Source organism: Triticum aestivum, chromosome 6D (assembly GCF_018294505.1).
Source record: "Triticum aestivum cultivar Chinese Spring chromosome 6D, IWGSC CS RefSeq v2.1, whole genome shotgun sequence".
NCBI classification, from domain to species: domain Eukaryota; kingdom Viridiplantae; phylum Streptophyta; class Magnoliopsida; order Poales; family Poaceae; genus Triticum; species Triticum aestivum.
In genome coordinates, this window is record NC_057811.1 from 28,568,230 (window position 1) to 28,579,416 (window position 11,187).

Consider the following 11,187-nt stretch of genomic DNA (forward strand, 5'->3'; position numbering starts at 1 on the left):
AGTGCGACGACCCAGATGAGGGCGCTCTTGAGCCTCTTCCCGACCGACCTAGATGCAGGAGCAGAACACGGCGGATCTAATCAGCCAACGAATAAAGCCGAGGCAGGTAGAGGAAGTAAGGGAGGAAGAAGACTGACTTGTCCTGGTCGCCCTCGTAGTTAGAACATGGCGAACAGGATGACGAGGAAGACGAGGACAGCGTCGAGGATGTAGACGACGAGCCAGAGCGTGTTCATGGGCAGGATCAAGCATGGGCAGGATAAGGGCGCAGGCCCCGTTGTAGGCGGCGTGCTTGCAGGCCTGGCGGTTGGCGACGTCGGCGGGGAGCATGAGGATGGAGAGGACGGCGACGATGATGCCGAGCACGACGACGAGCTTGAGGAAGTAGGCCTGGTTGGCATCATCCGGGTGCTGGTAGTTGACGAGCAGGTAGACGCTGACGAGGAGCACCAGGATGCTGACCACCGCCGCCACGATCACTAGCGCCACGTCAAAAACCCCATCTCCTCGGGGCTCCGGTCCCGGTTTCGGCCCGCCGCCTCGCCCCCGTTGGTCGGTCAGATCTCTCTGGCCCTAGAGGCGGGGGGATACAGGCTAGGGTTTGGGCGTGGGCGGGGAATAGGCTGCTATGGTGCCGGCAGCGGGGCGTGTAGGAGAGAAGGATTAGGAGGAATAATTCACCACACTTTGATTAAGCTCTCGGCTGGGTCTTATGTACATATTACAGGGCCAGCCAGGGAGATCATGGGGTGATCCACTACCTGGGATCGTGTGCCACGATCACTACATGCATGCGCCACGATCATATACACACACGCTACACCTAGTGTCTACGCAACTACGGTATAGCAGTACAGTACAGTCTAACACCCCCCCCCCCCGCAGTCGTGACGTCGGCGGCGGCGACGCAAAGACTGGACCGGAACTCAGAGAAAACATCCGATGGCAGGCCTTTGGTCATGATGTCCGCGAGTTGTTGGCGCGTGGGGATGTGTAGAACACGGAAGTGGCCGAGGGCGACGCGCTCCCACACGAAATGGATGTCCAGCTCCACATGCTTAGTGCGGCGATGATGCACCGGATTGGCTGACAGGTAGACTGCGGACACATTGTCACAGTACACCAGTGCCGCCTTGGTCACTGGAGTGGAGAGCTCGCCGAGAAGCTGGCGGAGCCAGATGCATTCAGCGACCGCGTTGGCGACGCCGCGGTATTCAGCTTCGGCGCTGGAGCGCGATACGGTCGCCTGGCGCTTGGAGGACCAGGAGACGAGAGCATCGCCGAGGAAGACGCAGAAGCCCGACGTGGAGCGTCGGGTGTCGGGGCAGCCGGCCCAGTCCGCGTCGGTGAACGCACGGACGTCGAGCGTGGTCGAGGCGCGAAGATGAAGCCCGAGTGCGCAGGTGCCCTTCACGTACCGGAGCACGCGCTTGACGAGCGCGAGGTGGCATTCGCGCGGGTCATGCATGTGCAAGCAGATTTGCTGGACGGCGTAGGCGATCTCTGGACGCGTGATGGTGAGGTACTGCAGGGCCCCGGCGATGCTCCGATAGGCCGAGGGGTCGTCGACGCAGGGCCCATCGGCTGAGGGGAGTTTGCTCTTCGTGTCGATGGGTGTCGGGGAAGGGCGGCAGGTGTCCATGCCGGCGCGTTCCAGGAGTTCGTCGGCATATTGTTGTTGCGACAGGAAGAAGCCAGCTCGGGTGCGGGTGACGCGGATGCCGAGGAAGAAGGCGAGCGAGCCCAGGTCCTTCATGGCGAATTCGCCTGTGAGGCGCTGGATGACATGGTGAAGCACGCGTGACGAGGACGCGGTGAGCACGATGTCGTCGACGTAGAGGAGGAGGAACGCCATGTCGTTGCCGTGCCGGAAGGTGAACAGCGATGAGACCGAACGCGTAGCTGCGAAGCCAATGGAGCGGACGAAGCCGGCGAAGCGGAGGAACCAGGCACGGGGCGCCTGCTTGAGCCCGTACAAGGACTTGGAGAGGCGGCAGACGTGCTCTGGTTTGTCGGGGTCGACGAATCCGGCGGGCTGGAGGCAGTAGACTTCCTCCTCCTAGTTGCCGTGGAGGAAGGCGTTGGAGACGTCGAGGTGGTGCAACGGCCAGCCGCGCGACGCGGCCATAGTGAGCACCATGTGGATCGTCGCTGGCTTGACGACGGGGGAGAACGTCTCGCCGTAGTCGAGGCCGGCACGCTGATGAAAGCCCCGCACGACCCAGCGTGCTTTGTAGCGGGCCAGCGCGCCGTCGGCGTCGTTTTTGTGATTGAAGATCCACTTCCCTGTGATCAGGTTGGCGCCGGGGGGGCGGGGCACCAGCTCCCACGTGCGATTGCGCACGAGCGCATCGTACTCAGCACGCATGGCACCGAGCCAGTTCGGGTCGCGAACAGCAGCGCGAACCGAACGCGGCACGGGCGACACCGATGATGAGGTAGAGGCGGTGGCCGCGTCGTAGTAGCGCGGGTTGGGGTGGAAGATGCCGCGCTGGGCACGCGTGACCATGGGCACAGGAGGCGCCGGTGCGCGGGGCGCCGCTGGTGGCGCGCTCGGAGACGAGCTGTCGGAGGAGCCACTGGCGGAGTTGTCGGAGGAGCCACTGGCGGAGTTGTCGGAGGAGCCGCTGGCGGAGGCAAAGACAGGCGGACCAGGCGCGGATGGGCACGTCGAGGACGGAGCCGAGCTGCCATCGGAAGCGCCCGCAGCGTACCGCGAGCTGACGCGGCGCGCCCCGCTGGTTGGCAATGATGAGCGGGGCAAGCCGGTGATGGAGATCGGGCGCGCCGGCAGCACGGGTGACATGCTGTTGTCAGGCACCGGTGGAAGCGCGGGCAGCGCAGGAGGCCGGACGACGAGCGGGATCTGCAGGGTAGAGGGTACGACGGGTGGCGTAGGCGACGGGGAAGAGGATGCGAACGGGAAAACGTGTTCGTGGAAGAGAACGTGGCGAGACGTGAGGACGCGGCGAGAGGTGAGGTCAAAGCAGCGAAAACCACGATGATCGGGAGGGTACCCGAGGAAGACGCAGGCGATAGAACGTGGCTCGAGCTTATGGCGGGTGGTGGCGGTGACGTTCGGATAGCAGAGGCATCCAAAGACGCGGAGCTGCGAGTAATTTGTGCGGGCATGCGGTGACGTTCGGATAGATGCGGAGTAATTTGTGCGACGCCGAGCAGGAGTTCATGCGGAGTGCAGGGCGCCGAGGCGCGGCAGGGCCAACGATTGAGCAGGTAGGTCGAGGTGTTGAGAGCCTCTGCCCAGAAGCGAGCGGGCATGTGCGCATGACAGAGAAGCACACGAACACCGTCGTTGATCGTGCGGAGAACTCGCTCGTCCTTGCCGTTCTGCCGTGGCGAGCAAGCAGAGAGCGCGCGGCTGCACTGTCGAATTCACGACCGTTGCCCGTTTCCAGTGCAAGTATGGGTAACTGAAACTGAGTCTGAACATAGGCAAAGAAATCAACAAGTATGGGAAGAACTTCAGACTTGTGTTTCAGAGGGAAAGTCCAGACATAGTGACTGAAATCATCTAGTACAACTAAGTAAAACTGATAGCCGGATATGCTTACAACGGGAGCGGTCCATACATCAAGGTGTAAAAGCTGGAAAGGAAAGAAACTAGCAGTGGTGGATGTCTGAAACGGGAGCCAGGTGTGTTTGCCAACACGACAGGCATGACAGACAGGCGGATCACGGCAGAACTCCAGGGACTGATCGGCAGCAACGGTGCGGAGTGCGGCAGCCCCTGGGTGGCCGAGACGTTGATGCCACAGGTCGGTCGTGGCGGCGCCAGCGAAGATGCCCGGGGAATGGACGGATGGCCGCACCACGGGATAGAGATCGCCGTCGGAGTCACATCGGAGAATCACCACCCTGGTTCGTAGGTCCTTGACAGAGAAACCACGAGCGTCAAATTCAACAGAAACGGGGTAGGAACGACAAAGCTGCCGAACTGAAAGTAGGTTTTTGACGAGAGATGGAGAGACGAGAACGTTGCGGAGAGGAATGGGGGAAGTGCTGGTGATCAGCGCGCCCGTGCCAACGTGGGTGATGGGCAGGCGCTCACCACTGCCCACGATGATAGATGCAGCAGTAGAGGACGGGCGAGTGGAGAGGAGATTACCAGGGGAGGACGTCATGTGCGCCGCGGCGCCGGAGTTGAGGTACCACTCCGGTGCGCTGCCAGAGGAGGAAGGGCTGGCCGAGGCGCTGTGGAGGGCGGCCTGGAGCGAGGCCATGTCCCATGGCTGGTGGGTTGCAGTCGACGAGCTGGCGCCGGGGTGCCCGTAGCCTGACAGGACGCCGGAGACGGGTGGAATGACGCCGTAGCCGGGGAGGGTAGCGCCGTAGCCGTATGGTGCAGCCGGCGACGGGGCGGCGAACATGGCCTGCTGGTGCGGCGTACCAGGGCGGGGGCCGAGCACTCCAGCTCTAGGCGCGCGCCAAGGCATCGGCCAAGCCTGGACCATGCCGGTCCATGCGTTGGTGCCGGGTGCAGGCGTGGGGTACGCCGGGGGAGGGCGGGGAGCCTGGGAGGACGGCGTGGGCGGGCCACCAATGCCGTTGCCACGTCTGCGGCGGCGTCCGCGCCCACGCCCTTGGTTGGTGTTGCTGGGCGGGGGTGTGGGTGGTGTAGGAGAGCCGCCACGCCCGGCGACGAGAGCGTGCGCAGACTGCTGGCGAGTGGTCGACTGCTCTGCTCGGTGTTCCTCAAGCAGAACGCAGGAGCGCACCTGCAGGAACGACGGGAGCGGGACCTGCGAGGTGATGTGAGGGATGGCGGAGTGGAACTGCCGGTTCAGACCGCGGAGCAGGTTGAAGACCTGCCGCGAGTCGGTTACCGGCTGCCCGAGGTCGCGGAGTTGATCCGTGAACGACTTCATCTTGGTGCAGTACGCCATGATCGACATGTCGCCCTGAACGACAGCGTGGTACTCGGCGTCGAGGTAGACAGCGCGAGCGAGGTGGTTGTCGCGGAAGATTCCATGGACCGCAGTCCAGACGGCCAGAGCAGTGTCGTCTGGCTGCATGACGGCGTCGAGCAGGTCCAGCGATATGGTGGTGTAGAACCAGTGGACGACGACGTGATCAGCCATGCCCCACTCGGGATCATCGTGGCGGTGGATGGCCGTGGCGTCGACGTGAGTGCGGAGGCCGAACATGCCGATGACGGTGTCGAAGTGGCGGCGCCACTGCGTGTAGTTGCCGGCGAGAAGGTTGAGGGTGACCGGGACATGACGACGGATGTCCACGGTCTGCAGGATCGCGGAGGCGACAGGTGCTGTAGGAGGAGGAGGAGGGATGACGGGCACTGCGGGCGCGACAGGTGCTGGAGCCGGCGGTGCGTTGGCCAGGGGGACAGCGTTGAGGACGCCGTCGGCGCCGTGCTGCGAGGAGCGAGGGAACACGACGGGGTTTTCATCCCTGGCGGCGGAAGCGGGACTGGCGACCTGCGCGAAGGGATTGAGCAGGTCGGGGGAGTCTGATACCATATAGGAAAGAAGGATTAGGAGGAATAATTCACCACACTTTGATTGAGCTCTCGGTTGGGTCTTATGTACAGATTACAGGGCCAGGGAGATCATGGGGTGATCCACTACCTGGGATCGTGCGCCACGATCACTATATGCGTGCGCCACGATTATATACACACATGCTACAACTAGTGTCTACGCAACTACGGTATAGCAGTACAATAAAGTCTAACAGGGCGGCCACCGGCGGGGAGGGCGGGATCCGTGCGGGGTGGCGGGATTTGGGCAGGCGGTGGGCTCGGGGGAGGGCGGTGGCAGCGAAGCAGCAAGGAGGGGCTGGAGGAGATGAAACGAAAGAGGTCGCGTGACACAGCGACAGCGTAGTCCAATCCCCTCGCTGCTGATTTAAAAAAAAGGTAATGATAACTCCCGAACGTTCGGGAGTTAAGCATGGCAACCCGAACGGGTTTAGATGGCAAGTTTAGTTTGCGTGAGATTAGGGAAACATGGCAATTTTCTGACAAAAGAAATGAAAAAGGACGAAGTTGCCATCCCCTATCAACTAAAGTTGCCATCCCCTATAAACTAAAGTTGCCATGTAAAAACGTTCGGGACGAAATGCTCAAAATCCGAACGTTCGGAAGTTACTGGATTCAAAAAAATCCCCTTGCTGCCAATCGCTGGCCCGTTTCTTTTTTCGCCCAATCGCTAGGTGATGACGTGGCTATCGCGGGAAGGCGCCCTTGATGCGTAGTCGAATGATTTTAATTAATAGGAAACGAGTGCTTACTCTAGTTACTGAATTATGTACACCAAATAAAGCCATTTACACGTAGTTAATGACAAAAAAAGTTGATGTTTGCTACGCAAATGTGTAGTACAAATTAAGAAGTGCAAGATTAAAAAAAAATGCTGGTCCTTGATTCGTTGTTGATCGTCAGCATGCCATCATCAATTTGTAGTTAATTATCATACAAATTGGCTCTTTCATAGAGTTGGAGGCTAGCTCCTTTGGTCAGCACGCGCTTAAACACAAACAGCACGTATATGTTTTGTCTCCGGAGTTCAATTCTTCATCGGCCAGCAAAAATGGCCCGACCGGGTAGAGGAAAAGGCATGTTTGTTAGTACGCCTGGAGGAAATGCCTTTGATTAGGGCATCTTCAACAGCGGCCAGTAAATTTCCTCCCGCGTTCGTTCACGGATAGGGGATCAGTCCGCGAATACGAATACAGGAATCATCCATCCAACACTGTCCGCGTATATTTCAAACACATTTTTTTTAAAAAATAGGATGAAATTCATGCAAACACAATGGATTTCATACAAACCGGACAAAAATGTTTACATTTTGGACATAAGTTTTTTTACTAAAAACTCTAGCCGGCGAATATCCACTCCGGCGACATGGATACCCTTGACTAGTCTACTGCCGGCCGCAGCGGATCTCCAATGTCGTCCCCATGTCCGGCAACTATGAGCCCTAGAGGTATATGCTTCAGCGCAAAGAGCGGCTCGCCTCCCTTCCGCTCATCGGAGTGGAACAACCAGTTGATGCTTCTGCCGATGGAAAGGGTCCCTACGCTACACGGATTAGAGTTGGTTTTGGGCTGGGAACGGCGGTGGCCTGCCAGAGGGCAAGACACCGACTGTGTATGCTGGTGTCACCTGGTGTGGCATTCGTGGGACCCAAGCGGCAGCGCCTCCTCGATGATGCCGGCGAGCGCGGACGTGTTGGACACCACCTCATCGATGTCCGTGCAGCCCGCTTCTTTCTCTGTAGGAAGGACGCGGTTACGCTCGCGTTGACATCGGATGACTCGGTCACATGCACGGGAGGGGCGGTACGACATGGCATCGCCAATGGCAGCCATGATGCCCGCGCCACCGTGCTCCCTCCCAGTGCTGACCTGGAGCAACTTGCCACTCCTCGGCTCGTGACCGGTGGGCTTGACGGGCCACCTAGCCATTTTTTATGCCAGACAACTCTTCTTCCTGCTCGTCAGATGTCATGGATAAAACTGTTTAAGGAGGAAAATGATGAGTGGACGTGTGATGCGGTTCTTGCCCAACATCTGACATTGTTTAAATAGCGAGGGGACACGAGAGGAGCCAACCGGCGTTCTGTTTAATGCCAACCGGCTCGCGAACGAACATGTGGCCGGAGTAACCTGGCACACACGAGGGTTTAATGGTGGAAGGCGGGCAGTCTGCAGGAATGAGGCGAGGATGTGTGCTTAGCCTGCGTGCAGCAGGCGGCGCCCTCGGCCGGCGTGCTGCTTCCATTGCGGAGGCAGTGAGAGGTCGCGTCCGCTCTGCAGCGCATGAATGCGGGCAGCTAGAGCAGAGCGGGAACGTGTGCGGGCGAGGGAGGAGGGGGTTTGGGCGGGTGGTCAGAAGAGGTCGTGGGTGTTGTCCGAACGCCTGCAAAGCCCCCCTCCATGTTTGTCTCCAGTTTGCGGGAGAAAGTATGTCCGGACCGTCTCCAATGGACCAATACAGGCCCGCATTGGATGGCACAACACGTCCGGACCATGTGGTCCGGATGGTTGTGGACAGTTTAATTGAGGGTCGGCATTGGAGATGCCTTAGAGTTTATGAATCCATTGTGTTTTTCTAATCATAAAAAAGCACTTACAATAAGTTATAAGGAAAGACACGTTTATATGTTAGGTTCAGACTCCAGCTTTCGTTTTACATATGCTTTATTCATCCGACTGATTCCAATAGGACGAGCCTAGCGTTGTTTTTCTGGAAACTCGCGGGATAAGGAGACATGCATACACATTCTTTCAAGCAAATCACATCCATTCTTTTTAACTCATTTTTCTTCTTTTAATAATATAATAGATCATTTATATTTTTTATCTGAAACAGTTGACGTGTAATTTGTATTGTAATCTGAGGATAATGTTTGGATTTTACTTTCAAATATATTTGAAATGGCCATGATGGAATCACATCCATTTATTTTATTATTATTTGAATTTGATCCAAAAGATAAATAATGAGTAGAGGTCATGTCAACTTTTCCGAGAACTTTGCTAATCAAAATATAAATTGTATTTAAAAACATCTATTTCTTAGCACGCATGAAAAACATAACACGTATCTTTTCACACATAATGAACGGTTGTCATAAGAACTCATGCCATGCCACAACCTCCCTCCCACCCTGCCAACATTGTTGCAGTTGCACTCGCAAGCCTTAGCGTAGATGATAATTTATACAATTTGCGTAAAACAAAATAAGATCTACAAATGAATAGAAGCTAGAACGTACATTGGCATGCACACACATTGCAAGCCATACTAAGCTGATAAGTGTTAATAACTTGTACAACATATACAACACTTAAGACAAGTAAAAGCAATTTGATGAGTCATGGTCTATCAAAGCCACATTACTAGTCTAATCCATCTTAACAGGTCACACATGATTAAAATCTTGTTTGTGTGCAAGTCAAGCTTATCTAGTTTACATGTAACAACTTGTAGAACATTACAAAATTTATGTTTGCTAATAACTTCTAGAACACTACAACACTTGACATGTAAAGGGAATTTGATGAGTCATGGCCTACTAAAGCAAGTTATATTACTAGTCTTATCTACCTTAACAGGCCACACAAGATTACAAACCAAGTTCTGTGCCAGCCATGCTTATCTAGTTTATGCGTAACAATTTGCAGAAAATTACAAACTTAGTTTCAGAAAAATAGGCAATCTAGATTAGTGTTTGAGCTGTAAAGTGAATAAAATGAGTCATGCGTGTTATCACACCTTTTTGGTTGTGGAATGATAGTGCAACAACAAGGAACTTTAATGACCAGTTCAAGAATACACTTGTAAGTAGTGCCACCGAACACAACATACCAAATTATGATTTTGAGAAGCATCCAAGCACTTCCACACAAGCAAATGCCAATTGTGAAAGAGATCATTCCATGGCAGCTATAAATAGGCCCGTAGCATGATGATCATCCTTCCTCATCCATCATTCTCATAAGTAGAGCGCATCATTTAAGACAAGCAAGCAGTGCTCAATACAAATCCACCATGAAGACCTTTCTCATCCTTGCCCTCCTTGCTATTGTAGCAACCACCGCCACAATTGCAGTTAGAGTTCCAGTGCCACAATTGCAGCCACAAAATCCATCTCAGCAACAACCACAAGAGCAAGTTCCATTGGTACAACAACAACAATTTCCAGGGCAGCAACAACCATTTCCACCACAACAGCCATATCCGCAGCTGCAACCATTTCCATCACAACAACCATATATGCAGCTGCAACCATTTCCGCAGCCGCAACTACCATATCCGCAGCCGCAACTACCATATCCGCAGCCGCAACCATTTCGACCACAACAATCATATCCACAACCGCAACCACAGTATTCGCAACCACAACAACCAATTTCGCAGCAGCAGCAGCAGCAGCAGCAACAACAACAACAACAGATCCTTCAACAAATTTTGCAACAACAACTGATTCCATGCAGGGATGTTGTATTGCAACAACACAGCATAGCGCATGGAAGCTCACAAGTTTTGCAACAAAGTACTTACCAGCTGGTGCAACAATTGTGTTGTCAGCAGCTGTGGCAGATCCCCGAGCAGTCGCGGTGCCAAGCCATCCACAATGTTGTTCATGCTATTATTCTGCATCAACAACAACAACAACAACAACAACAACAACAACAACAACAACAACAACAACAACAACAACCGTTGAGCCAGGTCTGCTTCCAACAGTCTCAACAACAATATCCATCAGGCCAGGGCTCCTTCCAGCCATCTCAGCAAAACCCACAGGCCCAGGGCTCTGTCCAGCCTCAACAACTGCCCCAGTTTGAGGAAATAAGGAACCTAGCGCTAGAGACGCTACCTGCAATGTGCAATGTCTATATCCCTCCATATTGCACCATTGCTCCAGTTGGCATCTTCGGTACTAACTGAGAATAGAAGAACTCTAGTAGTAGATATATGATACACCGTTTTCTTAGTCCATGGTTTGGTCGTTGTAGCGGTGAAAAAATAAAGTGACATGCACTATCATGTAAGAACCCGAACTATACTAGTTCAAACATGGGAATAAAAGACAAACACATCTCTTGTCTACATATGATTGTTTGTTTGAGTTCCACTCATGTGCCCACTCACAAGTTCACCCCTAATTATATATATTATGCATTAAGTAGATATTTATGTTGCATTAATCTAAAGATAACAAAATGAGTCTGAAATTTGAATTAAATTGAAGTATTTCCTTGGACTTTCAAATGGAGTATTATTAAAGTAGTAAGGACTATCCACATCCTTGGCTTGCCCTTGATCAATTATTTCCAGAGAAGCATCCAATTCATCAATCAATTACATTGATTTTTGTGGCTGGTACTTCTCCTCAACATGAGTATATTCATCGCGGCTACTCCAAATAGGCATGAATGAGGTACCGGTGCTCTGGAGCACTGGTACCTAACTGCTTCTCATGTGAAGGGGTGCGGGCGCGGGACAGGTGTTTTTGGTGGGCCAGGGGAGTAAGAAGCGGCCGTGGCAGCGGTCCAGACGCCCACAAAGCCCCGTAGTTTGTTTTTGGTTTACAGGAAAATGCACATCCAGACCGGCCTGTGGGCCGATATAGGACCGTATTGGATGGCAAAACATGTCCGGATGGTCGCGAGCGGTTTAAGGGTTAGCTTTTGTAA

General features: G+C 54.2%; 1 protein-coding gene across 1 annotated transcript; it reads left to right on the forward strand.

The window, feature by feature from the left end:
* Nucleotides 1-9,462: 9,462 nt before the first annotated feature.
* LOC123143242 (alpha/beta-gliadin A-IV-like) lies at nt 9,463-10,602 on the forward strand. The gene has a single exon (XM_044562097.1). The coding sequence runs from the start codon at nt 9,536-9,538 to the stop codon at nt 10,436-10,438; it is 903 nt and encodes a 300-aa protein (XP_044418032.1). The 5' UTR covers nt 9,463-9,535; the 3' UTR covers nt 10,439-10,602.
* Nucleotides 10,603-11,187: the final 585 nt, after the last annotated feature.